General features: G+C 41.6%; 1 protein-coding gene across 3 annotated transcripts in view; it reads left to right on the forward strand.

Annotated features, from left to right (window-relative positions):
* MAPKAP1 (MAPK associated protein 1) overlaps window positions 1-20,990 on the forward strand; it is a 231,265-nt gene that overhangs the window by 135,407 nt on the left and 74,868 nt on the right. For all 3 annotated transcript variants that reach the window (XM_060154358.1, XM_060154359.1, XM_060154360.1), the window contains one exon: window positions 1,593-1,702. In XM_060154358.1, coding sequence (XP_060010341.1) covers window positions 1,593-1,702 — 110 coding nt within the window. The remainder of the gene's footprint in view (window positions 1-1,592; window positions 1,703-20,990) is intronic.

Below are 20,990 nucleotides of genomic sequence, written 5' to 3' on the forward strand. Positions count from 1 at the left end.
TTTGTTCCAAACACACACTGGCCTAGTGCCAGAGCAAATACCCGCAAGTTTATAAATGCACAAGGCACTTTACATTTCAGAACTCTTGCCAGAGCATCACTTACTACCTCGCTCCCTAAATATAGTTTTAAAAAAAAGAGCTATTTCTTATTTTGCTTTGATCAGTAAAATAAACTTTTAAAGATTGTTCTGGGATGGGGTCCAGCTTCTGAGGTAAAGAACGGCCGGGGCTCAGGCATGATTCAGTAACAGAGTGTTCAGTAAAATTAGCTTGACAGTTCTCAGGCCTGCTGTTCGAGAGCAAAACTTGACCAAGTTAAAATGGATGATCGTGCTGGCTAGACCAGCATCGGCTTTTGCCTTTTAACAAATGGAATGTCAAGGATTAAACAGCAAGCCGTATGGAGAGGAGGGGGTGTGGAGATGTCTTTGTATTAGAGAAGCAAATTGGGCCCTTGGTTTTGAGATCAGCCCCCAGCCCCCTTGGAAAGCCAGCCACCTGGTTGGGTCCAAACTAGGTTTAAGACCCCTTCCCAGCCTGTCCTACCATTGGGAAGCTTTTCCATGGCTTAGCTTGGGGCTTGGCTTTTCTTTCAGTTTTCTTGTCAGTATGAAGTTCTGCTGTGTTTTTTGGCTGTGTTCCGCTTTGAGATTCTTATGGGGAAATGGGAATGCAACCAAACTCCTTGTGGCAATTCCCATGTTCCATAGTTGGAAACTTGGGTCCCATTTGTTACATGAGCTGCTTGGAATTGGCCTGTTTTGTTTCAGTGCCCAAGCATAGTGAGCAGTATTTGTGATACCTCCTATTGCAGTTAACGGTCGTAGTGAAGTTATCCCTCACCCAGGGATGGGCTTCTTTTTTAAGGCTACTTGTTCCTTACCAGTTTTTTCTTATCTAGATGACCCCCCCCACCCCAAGTGTGATTGGCTAGAAGCTTATAAGTAGTGTTACTGTTTTGTCGTAATTATTTACGCTTCAGCTAATATTTTGCTTGACCTTCTAAGACTAAGTAGATTAAAACATTACTACTGAAGTATACACAGACTGTGTATTTTTTTTAATGCTTGTTTATTAATTTATTTATTTGCTTGCCAGTTAGGGAGCGTCTTTGTTTTCCTTATTCTAAATTGCTTTGGGCTATCATATCCACCCCCCATTTTCCCTCCAGGGCTCCATGAGCTTTAATATAATGGTAGTATCTGCCTGCAGTGACATCTACTGACACAAGCCAAGTTTATCGTTTGTTAGTCCTTGCTGCAGGATTTCACTTGGGAACCAACACTAGGAAGCCATGGTACTAGTGACCCACACAGACCAATTGGATTCAATTTAAGATAAATAGAAACATCTTCCCTAATTCTGCCCTCTCTTTCACTTGGAACCATTCATATTAGAATGCTTTTCTCGAGCCTGCGCTCTCTCTCTCTCTCTCTCTCTCTCTTTCGCGTTAGAAGTTTGTTTATTTAACTCTTTTTAAAATAATTGACACTTGATTGTACACTTACTCAAACTGAAACTCAGTGAGGACTGTATTAACATCCCTTTGGTTGAATATTGGTCTTGATTTAATGTTTGTCTTTTCCTACAGAAATGCTGCTCATGGATTCTCCCTTATTCAGGTGGACAACACAAAGGTCACCATGAAAGAAATCTTGCTAAAGGCAGTGAAGCGAAGAAAAGGATCCCAGAAAATTTCAGGTGGGACAGTTAAATCATACTCTGGTAACAGAAGCTTAACCCTTAGTTAAAAGTGCTGGGTGTGGGTGTTGGTGTGGGTGTGGGTGTGGGTATGGGTGGGTGTTTGATGGCTGGCTGGATTGGTTCAGATGTCATTGCTGGGTTCAATAGCAAGTGTACAGCAGAAGAGTGATTTTAAGCTGCCCCTGGGCCCAAGGAAGGGATTGGGTCAGACATATGTGAGAAGAATGTGTCCATGTCACTTATGGAAGCTTCATCATTAATTTGCAATAGATTAAGGCAAAGCTACTTGAGCTAACTATTAGTTGGCGTAAAGCTGTCTGGAAAACTGATTTAACCCTAAATTTGAAGCACTGCTTTTAATTTCATGTTTTCATGTAGTTTTCCATGGGGGAAATTTCTGGTTGCTAGTGTTTGGGGTATAGAATAAAAGAAAACATTTTTTCATTTTTAGCAAAATGAGGGCAACTGTAAAAAAAAATTTTTTTTAAGATAAATCACTTGACACAAGTAGCTGTTAATCGCTAATTCCTCATTACTCAATTTATACAGAAAATAAGCTTGTGGTATTAGCTGTAATATTTAAAGGATATGAGAAAAGAAAATATTCCCAATATTGAGAAATAATTATCTTGAGAAATAGCTCAAAGATATATCACACCGTAGACAACTTTAGTATAAATCAACCTATCTATGACATGTCAGATATCTTAGCTTTGTAAGCAAATGAGACTTCTTAAACACCTTTGATTTTATGTTTCGGAAAGGGAAGAAAAGCATGGCTCGGGTTGAGGAAAATAGTTCTGTGTTCCTTTTAAGGGGAGGAATATAATCTGTTCCAGATTTAATTAGCTATCTTCAGATGAAAGCTGAAGTTTTAATAAAAGTTAGAAGAGATAACACAGTGAAGGACACGGATGAGCTGTCTGAAGGCCATATTCCAAGGGAACGATAAGAGCTGTAAAAAATGGCAGAGGAGAGCAATTGAATGGAGCAATGAAAATCTGATTCTCATAAAAAAGAGAGAGAGAGAGAGATGCTGGTAGGGGCGGTTGTAGATGAGACCTGCTAGCGTCTGCAAGCAATTTGGATGCTTGCCAGGAGTCATTGTTCACCCTCGGCTGTGGCGGCTCCGTCCAGATGTGCCAACTGCACGTTTCGGCTTTTGCCAGCTGACTGCACCGTTTGATAACCAGCTCTCTGGATGCCCATCACTGGCCGCAGAGATAGAATTAAATGATGATGATCTTCCCACAAGTTGGGAGAGGAAACAATGCATATAAATCTTGATTTCATCTCAGCATGAGAAGTCTTTATCCATCATCACTCATAATGAACAAGTCGTTAGCTGGGATGAATGGTGTTCTGGTTTTTCCAAACACCTCTTTTGTTCATTTTTTGGGTGACTTTTATCCATTGCATGGGGGTCAAACCTCTTTGCATTTAAGGGATGATTGAAGAGGCATAGCCTCTACTTTCCCAGGGGAAAGTAGAAATTTAGGGTTCTAGGTGCCAATCTAATAGCATTTAAACAGTTTCAGATATTTAAAGGTGTTAAATAAGCATTCTTCTACCTTTAGGATCCTGGTTTTTTCGTCTTGTTTTTGTCCCTAAATTTTTTATATAATAGTGTATTTTATGACATATTTATTATATTCTGAGATAGCTTTATTCTGAATTGCCCAAGAGGAGGTAGGACTTTTTTAACCTTCTTAATAGGAATTCTGCTGTCGCACATTTTTTAGATCATGAAAGCTCTGTGAACTCACTGGGATACAGCTGAACCAGTGTCTTTCCCTCCGTCTCCAGCCATCCCTGTCCAATTGCCTACCTATTTATCTGTGTCCATCTCCAGCAACCACGTTTATCATACACACATTTATTTATGTTCACCTTTGTGTACACATCCCTGCCATTTCCATCAGAGTCTTTGCCATATCATTGGCAAAGAGTTAGGACTCGTTGTCTGAAAAACAGTCATCTGCATTATTTATTCCTTTTCATACTAGAGAAGTCAATTGAGATTGATGCATTTACATAAATTACTGTCCATTTTCTTGATCCAAAAAGCTTTTTAAAATAAGAAGCTCTTTCTATTGCTTTGTTAAGTCTGGTCTCATGAAATAGAGGGATTATCTCCAGTTTGGAAAAGATGTTTATTTAAGGTTAACTTGGTAAAGGCAGGGTATATATTCTGTTTTGGAACTTTGTATTGTGGAATGGACTTGTTTTGGAGGGTGATTAATGAAGGGGAAAATCATTCTTTCTGTCATAGAAAGAAACACAAGTACATTTACTCAAAAAAAAAAAAGTCTGTTAGTGCTCACAGTTGGCTGTGAAATACTTATTACTTACCCATTATGACACATGAACTTAGTCATGAACTTGGTGTCAGGAGATGCCAGGTTAGAGACACTCATCCTGCACTTCCTAAGCCTCTACCACAGTGACCCGCTCAGTCTTTGCAAGAAGGTGCCCGCCATGCCCCGCTGTCTGGCTTAGCCCTCTCTTCAAACAGCTTTCACCTGATTGAGTGCAGAACAGCACTTGTCTCTTTGCTACTATTATTTAATTTAAGTGAGAAGGGAGAAATAGCACTTGAGATTAGATAGCATGTGCCATGTGGGGTCAAGAGTTCTCACACTGCTTGTGCCTTAGAGGTTAGTCGTATTAGACCAGGATTTCAGAACTCCTTTCATAGGCTGACAGTGACTCTAGCTGCTTACTCAACAAACCTTTAACATCTCTCATCTTTTTTTTCCCGAATGACCATACAACTCTCTGTTTAATAATAATAAATTGAGAACTTAAACTATTTCATTATTAAATCAAGCAGTGGGCTTAATGACTGGCCTAGGGTTTAAATACTCTGTTGCCCTTCCCCCTGGCATTCCCTCACCAATTTTCATTTGTAGAAAATCAGAAGGTGATAGATATTTGAGCAAAAGAATTCTTCTTTGTTTAGGTAAGTAGCTTTGTCAATGGAAACCTCTAGGGTTTTAAAATATTGTTGCTTTTTATGGATAGAATATCATTACAGATACTTGCAACTGATCTAAAATTTTGACTTGCATTATTTGTAATTATTTCATCAAGTCATAACTATTTATGAACACTGCAGGGTTTTTTCTATTAATATTCATGTACTGAACTTACAGTAATCTTTTCATAGTGTGTCCCAGTCAGTTCTGTGCTAAGGCCTTTTTTTTTTTTTTTTTTTTGCGGTACGCGGGCCTCTCACCGTTGTGGCTTCTCCCGTTGCGGAGCATAGGCTCCGGACACGCAGGCTCAGTGGCCATGGCTCACGGGCCCAGCTGCTCCGCGGCATGTGGGATCTTCCCGGACCGGGGCACGAACCCGTGTCCCCTGCATCGACAGGCAGACTCTCAACCACTGTGCCACCAGGAAAGCCCAAGGCCTATTTTTTTAAGCCCATTTTTAAATGTCTCTTTTAAAAGTCTCTCTCTAGCTTTTCATTTTATTACTGACCTACTTGACATTTGGAATCTACTTGCATTGGCAGAAAGTCCCCATGATTTAAGAAAATTGTAAATGGAGAATCCAGTTTTAGAAGAATTAGCTGAAACTTCTTTACTAATTTTAACAGTTGGGTGGGTATGTTTTTAACGTAATGACGAGTAGCCTGTCAGGTCCCTTGATTTAACCAGTAAAATACACTAACCTGTTGTTTAGTGAGTAAAGGCCTTAGTTTGTCAAGTTCTCCTTTTATCAAGTTCATCCTCACAATCAGTGATGACCTTCTGAGCTTCTTAGTATTTTGATGTTGTTTAAAATGTTATTACACACCAACCTTTACCAGCCTCCTGAAGCATGATGTTGGGTATGACAGAGGCACTTGAGAAATGGAGGTAGACCTAAATTCAGTTGTAACGCTGATGCAGAAATAGAGGTATCTCTGGGTCTACAAAAGAGAGAAGGCTTCGAAGTAGGATTTTCTAAGCAGAATAGTGATCTGTATGGCTCTGTTTCAATATTTGTTGTTATTATAAAATGGAGGAGTTTATCATCTGCTGAGAGATTGAACCAGAAACATATCAACTTTTTCTCACCCCTGTCCATTCTTGCCTTTTGATGTGAAGGACAAATTTGTATTAGTCTGAAGATCCTTTTTGAAAAGTTCTTACAATATTAATAAGACTTACGACATTAATTCCTACTTTTCCCGTACAAAATTTCACCTAGAATTTGAAAGATAAATGTTAGCTTTGTCAAGTGAACTCCCTCTTAACATCTCTGTTTGGAGTTACAGACCACATTATTGATAGCTAATTTACTGTGTTTTCACTAGACCCCTAGAATGTCACCAAGGAGATAGTCTAGTCTAGGACTTCTCAAACACTATTCCCTAAAGTACTGCTAGGAGCAGAGAGGGGAGTGAACATCCACCACAGGGTGTGTGAGGTTCTGATCTGAGGGACGGCTAATGATGACAGCATTGGATGCTCAAGTTATATCTTAAAAATTCATGTAAGGTGTAAATATTGATCTATAATGTATTTGTAGCTGTGTGTACACTCACTCATGCTCTCATGGGTCAGACCTATGCTGGGTGCAGGGAGACTGTGGTGAAGCAGATCTACAGGACTCTTGCTGAAGAGGAGCTTACATTCTAAAGTGAGAGTAAACATGAGGGGCTGAGAGAGAGAAGATGAGATGCAGGGGAGCTCACTGCTTTCTATGGATGGTCAGGGAACACCTCCCAGAGAAATTGACATTGAAATTGTGACCTTCACATTTAAGCTGTGAAGAGTTGGAGAGGGGCAGTGTCTTTCAAAGCCTTGGCTGTTAAAGTCTTACTATTTTAATATAAAAAGAACATTTCAGATTACTTTGAAGTTAATTTACTTAACTTTCTCCCCCCATCACCGCCCCCCCCAAAAATGTAGTAAAAATGACCCTTGAATTCTTTCCTGTGCTAACTCTACACATCTTCTTATCCATTAGCAAGTCCTCTTATTTTTACCTCCAGAATATGTCCTGAATTCAGTCTTTTCCATCTCCATTGGATGGATCCAGATCACCAAGATGTCACCTCGACTGTTGAAATACACCCTGGCTGCTTTTCCTGCCTCTGCTCTTGGCCCCTCCAGTCTCTTGCCTACAGAGCAGCAGACAAAGAGGTTTTTTAAAATATAAATCGAATTATATCTGGTCCAGACCCTTCAATGACTTCCAGTTGCATTCAGAATAAAATCTAAACTTCTAACCGCTGTGAAATACACCGAGGCCCAAAGAGGGAGTAGGACATACAGAGAATATGAACACAAAGAAAAGAATTGAAAAGAAGTACAGAGTTGATGGCTGCAGTATGACAGGAATACAGACCAGGCCCAGAGCCCAGGAAGCCAGGGTGGGGATTCGGAGCCTATACCCAAAAGAGACCTGCTCGAATGAACCAGCAGCATCAGGGTCTCTGACTCACTCCCTGCAACCTCGCACGAGAGGCCTTACTTTCACGCCAAATAGACCTAGACAGTTATATACAAATTATTACTTATTAACAATGTTTTAAGGGGATTTATGTGTCAGGGAGAAATTGGTCTTTCCCCAAGATCTATTCCAATGGGGTAAGAGCTGATTTATTGTGTGCCTTTGTGTACTTACAGATAGCATCTCATTTAATCTGCATAACACCCCTAGAAAGGAGATTTTATTGTGCCTGTTTTATAGATGAGACTTTAAAAATGTTAAAAAGTAGGGGCAAATGTGCACCTTAGAATTAAGGAACTGTGATAACTATACATGTGATCATACGCTTTCTTTCCTCTCTCAGCCTCCCTTTCCTCAGTTCTAGGAGAAGTTAAAGTTACCCAAGTTTCCCCAGTAAGTAAGTGACATAATCTTAAATTGGAGCCCAGGCTTTTTTGACCTCAAAGCCATACTCTTTTTATTGTACCGTGTTGCTTATTAGAACCCTAATGGGAGAACAAATTTAAAATTCTGTAAACAGAAATGTTCATTGATTCTAAGATCTAAATGCATCAGGGAAGTGCAGCATTTAAAGGAACCCTGTGGTGAATCTGGATATAAAGCCAGGAATTCTTTTTGTAATTGCACAGTTTGTCTGTATTGGTGTCAGTTTTAATGTTTTATGTCTAGGTTTCTTAAAGCAACATACACCTGTCCTGAGCTGCCCTATGGAAAAGAGAAGCCCATATGTTTTAGATGCAGTAGCATTTTTAACACTCTTCTAACCTGAAATACTCTCCAAAGGCTAAAGTTAGCTAAAGAATCTTCCGGCTGTAAAACTAAACAGAGTCCTGCTTCTTGTGTAATTGTAAAGACAGAAAATCCAGTAACCTTTCTTCTGTGAAAGTAGTTTGCCAGCCAGAGACACAGACATTTGCTTTCCTTATACTGTATCCTCTTTTAAAAAATGAGGAAGGAAAGGTAAATAGGACTGTTTAAATGTTCTTTGGCAAAAAGGCAGGAATTTCTGCAGAAAACTGCTCCTCCTCATGAAAGAATAAATAGTCATGCAGATGCCACTCACACGTGGGGGTTGGATAAGAAGTAAAGACCTGATACTTGGTATCCAGTGACCCAGTAGGACAATGATACAGTAAATGAGGACTGCTAAGATGTTTACAAGTCAGAAGTGACCCAGGCTGGAATCTCCCAGTTACATATTCGTCCTGCCTCCTCGCTCTGCCTCTTTATCTTGTTGTTTCATCTCACCCGAGCCTCCCCCTGGCTGGAGTGATCTGAGGCTCCTGATGGATCTTCTTGAGTATAAAGCAGAGCATGTTAAAGATGGCATTGCAGTCAACTATTTTATCCAGAAAGCTTGGGAGTTGAGAGAATTTATTTCAAGCAAAAATCTTTTGGAATTACTTCAGAGACCCAGTTATTTTAAAAGGGTATTATGAGCTCCTGCAACTGCCACATGAGAAAACCTTGAAATGTGTCATTGGCCAGAGCTACATTTGACCGGCATTTACTCTTCCTGCTAGTTGCTAATCTTTCAGAAGTTCCTTTTCCATCACAAAATCTATTCATTCACTCCATCTGGGGCAGTCACCAGCATGGATTAGATTAAAGAAAAAGAATGAAAGGAAGAGAAAAGACATAGACTCCCAAGAGGCTCTGTGCTGGTACAGGGGGCACACACATTTTGGAGTCAGAGGACCTTTCCTGGGGTCCACTAGGGACTAATTCTAGAACACCACTAATTTAATAATAACTCTTCAGGAAAAAAGAAAGAAAGAATACTAAATGTATATATTGATTGTAAACTGTATCCTGCTTTTAGAAATATTTTAAAATGTATTTTAGAATAAGAAAACTGAATGTGTAGTCGTGTACTTGCCTCTGAGCCTTACTACTTGCCTGAGCTGTAACATGGGAGAGGTTGAGAAGATGAATCAAGGGCACCATACAGAAAGCTGTGTGTGCTCGAAAGCTCTGGGTTCTGAGATACCCTGTTTATTAGTTCAGCAGTCATCATCCAATGCTGCCTGCTCCGTGCCAGCCACCATACTAGAAATCAGGTGGAAAACCTGATGAGAAAACAGACTCAGAGGCACTAAAATATGCTACACGAGCTACTAAAGCAACACAGATAAGAGACTAGTTAAAACTACTGGGTGAGGCAGCGGGCTGAGAAAAGATGCTTTGGAGTAAGTAATTTCTTTGACAGCTTTTTTGAAGATTAATTAGAACTTTGCCAGATGGGTAAGTGAGAAAAACATTCCAGGCAGAGGTGTTTTGAGGTATAGCCACAAAACATAGATGTTCCAAATTACTAGAGCAGGGATGGAGCAGAGGATAAGCTGCAGAAGCTAGGCAGGGACAGAACTGATCAGGCCAGGCCTGATAGTGTACTCACAAATAGAACTACACTGATTTATGGGGGGGGCAGTTATGCAGCAGGCACTACATAGGCACTAGGGATTTTGTAGAAGCCAAGAAATGGTCCTTACCCTTGAGTCGCTTACTGTTTAGCTGGGGAGACAAACGAACAGCCATTCACAATACCATGCAAGTGCTGAGTGGAAACAAATATAGGGCCTGGGTGCACATTGTAGGAGGAAAGCCCTAGTCCAGTTTTAGGGAGTCAGGGAGGACTGTCCTAAGCAAATGCTCCAGCTGAGACCCAAAGGTGAGTAAAAACTGGCCAGGTGAAGAGGGGTGAGAAAGAGCATTTAGGCGGAAGGAACAAAGTGAGAGCTTAGTGCCTTCTGGAAACCGCAAGTGGCTCAGTCTAATAAAGCAGTAGAGTAGGAGGAGATGGCAGGGTGGGGAATGATGAGGCTCGAGTGGTCCTTTGGGACCAGATCATATTTGTTAACTATGCTGAATTTGAACTTTGCTCTGATGGCAGAGGGGAACCACTGCAAGGAGAGCAATACAGTCAGAATTTCTTTTAGAAAACGTGCTATCTTATAAAAATGGATTAGAGAACGCAAAACAAGAGGCAGAGACACCAGTGAGGAGGCTCTTGAGGACTCTATCCAACAGGTGATGAGCGTGGAGGCAGTGGGTGGTGCTCAGCTCAGCAAGCAGAGGGCTGGACACCAGGGTGAAGTCGGATTTCTTTTATTCGAGCTGAATGCACAGTTTGGGGGAGAATTGAAAAAGCTTGGGGCTGCCACCAGGTCTCCTGGGGTTAATATTAAAACAAGGTGGTGAAAAACAACAACAACAAGGTGGTGGCAAAAGATAGGCTCTTAAAGAGTTGTGGGGGTTTTTTTCTTTCTTTCTTTTTTAATAAAATTAAATAGTGGTTGACAACAAAAATTTTGGAGATGTGTGAAATAAAAAATGAAGGTTCCTTCTTCAGTGTGAGCCCTTTGTTTTTTTTTAATTCACTTCACATTCAGGTGTACATATAGGCTATAAGTTTCATGGGGGCAGGACCCTGTTTTATGTTTTTTGGGTTTTTTTAAATCACTAAATACACAACATCTAGCAGAATGCCTGTCAAATAGAGGACACCCAAAAAGCGTTTGTTAAGTGAACTCATGAAAAATGTATCCATGTCATTTAAAAATGACACCATACAATATGTATGATTTTTGCATTTGTTTTTTTATTCAATACTATGTCATAAGCATTCTTCTATATTAGAGTGACCACTGCATTTTTATCTTTTTGGTTAAATTTATTTAACTTTGCTCTCTGTTGGTGGACTTTTAGGTTATTTCCAAATTTTCAGTATTAGAAAAACATGCAGTGAACAATCTTGTGGCAGTATTCATTGCACATTGGTGCTAGGTTTTAAATATGGGATTGTTTGTCAAAGGTCTACTTATTTAAAATGTTGAGAAAAACAAATTGCCTCTCAAAGTTTATACCCATCCTTTGGCTCTCGAAGAGCATGTGAGAGCGTCTCTTCCCTCCCCCTCCTCCAGCACTGAATGTTATCAATCTTTAACTTTTGCCAAGCTGATGGTTAGCAGTTAATATGTAGTCTTAGTTTCCATTTCTAGGTTTCCAGCATAATTAAGCATTTTAAATGTTTTTATTAGCCACTTAACCCTTCTGAAAGATAGTTCTTAAGTCACTCAGTTGTTTTAGTGGGAGGAAGGATTGAGAGGAAGTCTATTTCAGAAAACTATTTTTGAGAAGTGCCCCGTAGTTTAGATACAGTTCTCCCCACCCCACCTCCCCCTTTGCAGCTCAAGCAGGTGTGTGCGTGCGCGAACACACACACGGGATGTAGAGAAAGGCATGCGTCCAGACCAGGTCGTTTTGCTTGTTGCCTCCTGGCCATTTGTTCACCAGCAAAGCTTGCTTTTTTTTTCTGCGTTTAGAGAGAACTAGCTGGTAATTCATGAGACTGCACTTCACCTCATTTGAGACGTTATGTTGTTACCTGCTTGCTTTGTTATCAAAACTACTTTAAAAAACAGATTTTTGGTTAAATATTTTAGTCTGGTACTTATATATAGCACTTAGAAAATGCATCATACTGGAAATCAGAAATGTAGACAAAAAAGCCCTCACCCCTTAACAGGTTTATTTTGGGGAGGCACATCTAAGGACACGTCTGGCAGCATTATGAACAGCACTGGCACCAAGGGCAACTGTAGGGGGTTAATGGGGACCCTGCATCATTCCTTGCCATGTGCCTAGTGAGTAAACTCCTAGAAGTTTCTGGGAATGGTGGCAAGTGAGGAAAAGGCTGCAACCAACAATCAGTGTCACAAAGTGGGGATGACTAATTTGCTGAGGAGACCATTGAGACAGATGTTTAATTAGCTGAAGTCACAGTGGATAAATCGGGAGAGGACTGCCTATGCGGAGAGATGCCTTTTTCCTTCACCTCTCATTTAACTGTTGTGGGGTTTTTTTGTCCTTACTGTTTTCTCTTTGAAGACAACATCCTGAGAAATGGGGAGAGTGTGGAAGGGAGGGTAGAGAGAAAGTAACTTGTGGTTACATTTACTGAATAGTTATTATATTCAAGAATTTTTGTATTTAATCTCTACAGAAACCTTGTGAGATGGGCATTATCTCTTTTCTGTGGTCGAGAAAACTGAAGCTGTGTGCATATATGTTATGTGTATGTATACATACCTGTGTGTGTTACTAATGAGTAATGTAGATGAGATATGAACCTAGATCCCTTAATTCTTGAGCCCATTTTTTTCCCCTGTACCACAGCTTCCCCACTTAAAATGTAATGCAGATGAGAGAACTTTTTGGAGTAAAGGTAATAGTCTGTATATTGACAGGAGCTGATGTCACAGGTATATGCATTTGCCAGAACTATCAAGTGGTACTTGTAAGATGTGTGCGTACCATTGTATGTAAACTTTACCAAAATATAAAAAAAGATTCTTAAACAAATGTTGAGTACCAGTTACTGTTATGCACACTGAAGTGTTCAGGGGTGAATGTACTGACACCTGCCCCTTACTCTGAAATACATTTTTTTCAAAAAAGATGGACTGATGGGTAGATACGTGATAAAGCAAATACAGTAAATGTTAATAGTAGTATCTAGGTGGTGGTTACATGGATTTTCAGTGTACATTTCTTTCAACTTTTTTGTGGTTTAGAAATGTTCATAATAAAATAGGGAAGAACTCATTAAAATTACAAATATATAATTTAAATTCTGCTCACATTAATATAAATTTCTGAACTTACAAATATATGTCCTTATGGCATAGAAAACACTAATCTTCATTTTGTACGATGTTTTGTCTTTCATTACTTCATATGTTAAATATCTTTGAGATCACAGTTTCTTCCATTGACCTCTGGTTTTAAGTAGCATGTGGAGTTATGAATATAATAATTGTTACCACTTACTGAATATTCAAAATTTGCTAGGCAATCGGCCAAACACTTTTTAAAAAATTATCTCAACCTTAAAACAACTATTTGAATTGGGTGTTATTTTTGTTTTATAAAGGAGAAAACTAAAGCTCAGAGAAGTTGCAGGACTTGTCCAAGGTCATAAGTAAGCTGGGAGCTGGGACTTAAACCTAAGTCTATACTCCTAAGCACTGTGCTGTACTTCTTCCCATTGGCAAAGGTTACAGGGTCCACAGCTCAGTGGAGGCAAGTATGCTTTTCTCCCTAGAGAGATGAGTGTACCTACTTCAGCTGGATGTGGCAGCGTGATTCGATGGAAAGGGCACGTAGACTTTGGAACCAGACCAGCCCAAGTCCCCACCCCAGCTGCACCTTTCACACAAGCTGTGAAGTTAGCAAGTGAAACCTTTCTAACTTCAGTTACTTTTTCTGTCAATAGGGATAATACTACTTACCTTGCAAGGTTGTTTTTTTGACTAAATACATGTAAAACACTCAGTCAGTACTGAGTACTCAGTGAGTATCAGCTGCCTTTATCCCTATCGCCACTACCACACTAGACGTACTGTAAAACCTGGCTTTTTAGGATTTATTTCCTTTCCTACCCATATGACTTGGCCTTTGCCTGTACTTTTTGTTTACCAGTGAATTAAGTCTATAGAAAGCTTATACCCTGTGATAGAACCAGTCTTTGAATTTGTTCGGATATGGATCTGCTGGAAGCACCCTTTACATTGAACAAGGAGAAAACTAGATCCAGAGAGTCAACTATAATGATTTTTGACTAACAAAACCCAAACCATCTATGTAGGGGTGGGTTAATGATCACAGGTCTTATTCATCATGTAGCTTATATCAGCAAATTTAATTTACTATGAAAAGATACTAGAGACAAAGTGAACAAACTATAATTGCCTGTAACAAACATGTTTACAAGTGATTTTTACAAGTGTTTGTATTAACAGTGAGTAGCTCACAGAGCCTGTTGCTTCTTTTCAGAAAACATTTAAAAGAGGAAATAGAAGTAAATACCAGTATGATTTTTGAGTGAATGATTACAGACAGAGAGGTTTGGGGTGCTGCCTCCACCCCTTGATTCTCTCCACCAAGAGTCTTGATCTCCCCCAGAGGAAGTAGAAGACCCTCTTTCTTCAGGCAGGCTATTAGTGTGTTCATCCTGTTAGTAGTTGTGAGGAAAACTCTTCCTCTGCCAGGACTGAGTTTAGACACTTGCTGTGAGAAACCATCAGTTGAGAACAGTTACCCCACCACAGAAGGCTCCTCCAAGACCAGCCAGGGACCTGAGACACCTACTCCTTTCTCACTGCTTTCCAAGGCCCGGCAGTGGAGCTGGTCTTTCCACATAAGCAATTTAAAAGGCAGTGTTAAGAATTTCAGTAACTATTTTCCATAATGAGCTTTTCCTTTTTGAGTACGTCACAAATATTGGACTTTCTGCAACAGCTCTAAATGCGTTAAGAAAAAAGAAAAATCATCTTCAGTGAGGGCATTTCTTTTTCTGCCTTACAATGACAGTAATGCCCAGAGACAAAGATGGCTTAAAATCAGAAGCCATTGGAGTGGCAGTGGAGGCAGGGCTGGGGAGGACGTATTGGAGCCTCCTTCGCTCGTTACCTAGCTCCTGATCACGGCAGGCCAGTCGGCAAGATGCGTAGACTCGACTGTGCCAGCGAACCAGTTTTTTCAAATACAAAGCCAGTGAGATGTGATTAAAACCCAACTGCTGCAAAAAATACAAGGTGGTCTGTTGCAACTCCTCAGTCTTCCCCAAAACTGTCACCACATAATCATAGAAATACCAAATCATAACCCCCGCCTTCCTCCACCCTTTGTTTGTGGCACACTGCATTTAATAGAACAACGTGAATTACGATGAAGTTAAGACGAAGTGTGATTTAAGCCTGAAAAATCCCGAGGGTCCTGCAGACCTCTTGAGCACAGTGTGTTCAGCACCAGACTCCTCACTCAGTAAATGTTTATGGAATCTCTACTGTGTTGCAGGCAGTGGTGAAGAATGACCAGGGCTGTTCCTAGATAGCTCTCACCCCAGTGGGGAGATGGCCAATAAAAAGTAAGCAAGCCAACAAGATGCATTTGATAGGGAATCTTACTTCTAGCTTTTAGTCTGTCCTTTATCTGACAAAAAGGACCCAGTTTTGTGAATTGAAGGGAGTTCGTCTCACCCCCAGCACAGGGCATTACCTCAGTCTTCCCACTTCAGCAGGTCGTTTCCATGCACCTCCTAATTGGCTAACAACACTGCTCCCTGGTGCAGGGAGAGGTGGACAGGGCAGCAAGAGTTGGGTGAATTCATGAACACTGAGTGACTCCATCCAGGACCACAATGGAAATTAAGAAACACGGGCCATATCTCAGCCTTGGAAGCTAGAGAGAACGCTGTCCCTCAGCCACTCAGCCTAGTGTCAGAGGTGCCATGGGCCTCTCCCCAGTAAGTTCCTAATACGTCGGTCTCGCCAGATGTTGGTGAGTCCCTTACTAAGGCAAAGGATGAGAACCCTCCTTTCCTTTGGGAGACAGCTTAGGATAGGGGTGGCGAGCTTTCATTTGAGTAAAAGGAAAGCTCTTCGTGGAGAAAAATGGGTTCCTTTTGGTTTACCAGCCCTGGACCTGACCAGCACCATAGCTGGCCCATAGCTGGCTGACACATTTTGTGGAATGAACTAAGGAGAAGTAGCAAAAGCCAGTCTGCAGCCTACAGCTGCTTCACTCCCTCCAGCCCAGGCCCAAGGCTGCCCACTTTCTATTTGGGAATGGATTGACTGCACTTTGATTATTGGAGGTCAGACTTCCTTAGAGAATCAGATCATTGAATGAAAATGTAAATATCATAAAAATGAAATGCAATGCAGATCAGTCAAAATTAGTGTTGCCTCCCAGGTTCCCTTGCTAACATCGGTCTCTAATGAGTGCTTTGGGAGCCAGAGGAGTATACCCCAAACAGACATTTAAGTATTGATAATCAAGTAAGGGTGCCCTGTGGGAGGAAGCTACTGCCCACACTGTATTACAGGAAAGAAAGGAAGGAAGGAAGGGAGGGAGGAAGGGAGGGAGGAAACGAGGAAGAAAGACACTTTCTAAAGGGGGGTGGGAGAGGAGAGGAGAGGGAGAGCGAGCACACGTTAAATCCTCACCTTATGTAGCGGCAGTTAATAGATGCTGTCTGATATTTATAATAATATTAAAAACAGCTGAATAGGAATGCTAATAAAGAATGTGAGGGCTTCCCTGTGGCGCAGTGGTTGAGAGTCTGCCTGCCAATGCAGGGGACACGGGTTCATGCCCCGGTCCGGGAAGATGCCACATGCCGCGGAGCGACCTGGCCCGTGAGCCATGGCCACTGAGCCTGCGCGTCCGGAGCCTGTGCTCTGCAATGGGAGAGGCCTCAACAGTGAGAGGCCCGCATACCGCAAAAAAAAAAAAAAAAAAAAAAAAAAAAGAATGTGAAAGTGAGTACCAGAAGAAACAGCCAAAAAAGTTTAAACTAACTACCAGTAAGGAAGGACTTGGGGATGGGCAGGGAATTAACTGGTTTTTATTATAGGACTTATAACTATAAAACTGTAGATACAGGTTACTTTGATAAGAGTAAGAATAGTTTTTAAAATTTGTAAACAGAAGACAGCTTACTTTCAAATTCTAGAGCTTAGAAAGCTTTCTCTTTCTTCCCTTTACCTACATGGACTTTCTCTATTTGGAAACTTCCTTTCTCCTAAAAGCCACAATCCATTTCATTGTATTGGATGTCAGTTTTCTATGAGAACATCGTTATTAAATATTTGCTTCCCCTTATAAACATTTCCAAACCTTTTAAGACCAAAATGTTGTATGAGTATAACCATTATATTGTGATTTTGCCAACACATTTTGTCTCTGTGACCTGTATTTTCCATAGGTTAAAGCACAAGCTATTAGCTGAGTACTCTGTCCCATTCTAAGAATGACTAGTATCTCAGATATAAATGAAAACAGCTGCTTTTCCATAACATTAGAGTCCCAAACAGCTGTCACATGTACATGTTGACACTTTTTTTTCTTTTATTTTTTTAAATTGAGACAAAAATTAGTTTACTGAATCTACTAATCTGGTTAAGTGTATCATCTAACTTCTGTAGAGAGGTGGAAAAGAGGTCGTAGAAAAGCCCATTGAGCTAGAATGTAGCTGTCCCAGAAGGCTCGAACTTACTTAAAATGAAAACCCTGTAATGAGACCCTTCTTCGTGCCAGGTCCATAAGGGCCTGGTGGGGCCGCTGCACCACTGCTGCCTTTGCCTGTGAGCTGGAGCCTCGGCTGACAGCCATTGTTCTCTCTCCAGCTGAAGAGATTGTGGAGTGCCACCCCGTTGTCTCCCAAAATCCTGAAGCAGTTCTCTCTCCTCCTCTGCAGCCCTTGGAGGATTTATTTCAGGGCATGGCTGTTGTAGAACACAGGAGCAGGCTTCCTTTATTGGCTTAAAGCTGGCCCTATCACTACTAGTTGGGTGACCGTGGTCATGTCATTCTCCCATTCTGAGCTCCTTTGCTTTAGTTTGCTCTTTAATAAAATAGGTCACAACTAGATCACAGGCTGCTGGTTGGTAGTCTTAACTGAAGCTTAATACCTGGGTTCTAGAAACACCTCCCTGGTTCCACTCTTGCTCCTGTTACTCTTTCTAGCTCTTTGGTGAGTTTCTTAGCTTGTTTGAACCTCATTTTCCTCATCTATAAATGAGAATAATAATAGTATCTTCTTCATGGCATTGTTGTGAGAATTAGAGATCCATGTCAAACACCGAGCACTTAGCTGTTACTTATTACTCAGTAAATATTAGTCCTGTCCCCTCCCTTCAATTTCACTGTTATGAGACCCAGTCATACTCAAAATTTTGTAATATAACGCTTTTTTTAAATGCATATGACTGCTTTGAGTCCTGGTTCAGCAGAGACTCTAGCTGCTAAAGAACCAGCTCAAATTTAGTCCACATTAGGTATGGCCCGGAATGTGTGCATCTGTCTGCCCAGCTGCTCATTTGAGCTTTTCCAGGGGTCTGAGGCCCCTTGTCAGAGAAACAAAGCATCAGTGAGAACATAGGCATGCACATGTAGGAATGACCTAGCATTCCTCTGGAGCGCTTTGCATCTGGGTCTGGATAGGCAGAAGGGTTAAAAGCTGGAGAAACTTTTGTCATAAATTTTGTCTTCAGGGAACATCAGACTTGAGCAGAGAGGAAATGCTGATTGGCCTCAGAGTCAGCTGAAGGAGACAGGAGCTGCAGTGGAAGTTGCTGAATTTACTGTTATTAGCAAGGCAAATGGAAAGCCAGCAGGGCAGCCCAGCTCCAAGATAATAGATCTAACAAAAGGGAAAACTCCCAGAAAGGAAATGGCTGGCAGCCATGACTCCTCTACCTCCTCTACTGCCATCTTTTCCATTGCATTTGCCTTTTTGTTTTGTGTGTTTTAGCACAAGGAGAAGCATATTTTAACATCTTAGGTTATAAGTCACAATTGGCTTTGAGGATGTATAATTCAGCTTCTTACCTGTTTGATGGCTTCAGAGTTGACATGGTAAAGTGTGCAAAATTGTATTAATATAGTAATAAATAGTTGCCATTTATTGAGCACTTACTATGTGCCAGGCTAAGTGCTTTACATACATTATTATCTCAATCTATAAAACAACTTCATGAGTTAGTAATTATCATTATCTCCAATTTAGAGATAAAGAAACAGTGCCTAGAGCGCTTGAGTAATTTCCCAAGGTCTTTTTTCTTTAAGATTTATTTTTTTTTATCAAGGTAACATTGGTTTATAACATTATATAAGTTTGTGTACAACATTATATTTCTACTTCCATGTACCCTACAGCGAGCTCCCCACCAGAAATTTAGTTTCCATTCATCACCATACGGTTGACCCTCTTTACCTGTTTCACCCTCCCTACCCCCCTTCCCCTCTGGTAACTTTTGTTCTCTGTATCTATGTGTTTTTGTTTGGTTTGTTCATTTATTTTATTATTCTGTTTGTTTGTTTTTAAATTCCATGTATGAGTGAAATCGTATGGTATTTGTCTTTCTCCATCTGACTTATTCACTTAGCATGATACCCTCAAGGTCCATCCATGTTGTTGCAAAAGGCAAGGTTTCATCTTTTTTATGGCTGAGTAGTATTCCATTGGGTATTTATATATCCCAAGATCTTAAAGCTTGTTGGAGCTGGGATTTGAACCCTGCCATTAAGGTCCTACCAATCCAGTGGAAGGTATTGAGGCAAGAGCCCACTTGGGTATTATGGAGCCAGACAGGGTACTAGCAATAAGAAAAATGCTTAACTAAGGCTTGTGTCCTGACTTGAAGCACAGCCCTAGTTGGTACAGTGGTGGTTAGAAGGAAGGTGGACAGGCAGAGAGGAGCTGGGTTGGCAGGTGGAACCGATCTCTGAAGGGTCTGACTCCCCAAAACAGGGAGCAGGGCAGATGGGCAATCCATACCCGAGGACCACAAAGACTGAGGGGGAACTGCAGGCAGCAAGGACCAGGGAAGGAGACGACGCTCTCAGCATCCAGGGACAGCAGTACAGAGCCATGTCCTGAGAGGGTCAAGTCACAGAGGCAATAAGTGAGCAAAATTCTTGTTGTCAAAATTGCCTCTAGGAAAGAAAATTCTTAAAAATGGCTGTCAGGGCTTCCCTGGTGGCGCAGTGGTTGAGAGTCCGCCTGCCGATGCACGGGACACGGGTTCGTGCCCCAGTCCGGGAAGGTCCCACATGCCGCAGAGCGGCTGGGCCCGTGAGCCATGGCCGCTGAGCCTGTGCGTCTGGAGCCTGTGCCCTGCAACAGGAGAGGCCACAACAGTGAGAGGCCCGCGTACCACACACACACAAAAAAAAGCTGTCAGAGGCCAAAGTGCTGTGATTTTTCTCACTAAATCCAACACAGCTAGCTTTTTTCACTAGCATTAGAACAGATGAAAACTAAAAGTACATATATATAAATACTAAAATCAAACTTGGCACAGAAAGATGCTCACACTGTAAGAGGAACTGGAAAACTGAGACACCACCATCCACCTGGTTAATTCAGTTAGTCATTCATCACACATTTACCAAGTCTCGTAGTTGCAAAGATGAATAAGACTGTTACCTCACACTCACTCTCCTGGGCCTCATTGAGTCACGGCAAGTGGAATTCTCCAGACTATTTCAGGTGTTGTCTTGGTCATGTCTCCACCTCTTTTTCCCCTTATTTTTATCAAGCACATGTGGTTGAATTCAGATAAATTACATGTGTAATATATGAACAAGGAAATCCAAGCAGGTGGGTGGCATCTGGGCAGGCAGGATTTTCAGAGAGGCACTGAGAACCTAGCAGGACACCAGGCCTGGGGACAGGGTCCTGGGCAGTGCTGGGCCAGGATCAAGGGCAGTTACCTGAATGAGACAGGAAGGCCAAGGCTAGAGTAAAAAAAAGGAAGCCTTGACTTTGGTTGGCCTGGAATTGCAGAAATCCTCTTGCCCTGGAGCAGAGCCCACAGGTGAGAGGAATGTTAAGTGTTACAGCTTTTTGCCCATTGTGGAGGCCAGATTAGACTTGGGGAATAACCGTAGAGGAGGGATGTGGATTTGACAGACTGGAGGAGCAGGCGGTGTGGGCACAGGGAACGCACAGCAGTGACGTGGAGGTGGGAGACCACGGAGTGTGTGCACCAGATAGTGAGGAGACCAGTTTGGCTGGATCACAGAGGACATAGGGGAACAGGAAAGTAAGATGGATAGACTGTTTGGAGAGCAGGGTGAGGAGTTGGCCGTAGGGAGCTTGTGAAAGGATTGGAAGCCCGGAAGTGATAAACCTTCAGAGTTTGACTCCAGAGAGCACCCTCTGACTATAGGGTGGGGAATGGATGGCTGGAGGCCAGGAGGCAGGGTGGGAGACCGTCACTGTGGGCTGGGTGATAAGCATGCCAGGGAGACTTGGTGAGTGGGT

Source organism: Lagenorhynchus albirostris, chromosome 7 (genome assembly GCF_949774975.1).
Source record: "Lagenorhynchus albirostris chromosome 7, mLagAlb1.1, whole genome shotgun sequence".
In the NCBI taxonomy this organism is placed as follows: Eukaryota; Metazoa; Chordata; class Mammalia; order Artiodactyla; family Delphinidae; genus Lagenorhynchus; species Lagenorhynchus albirostris.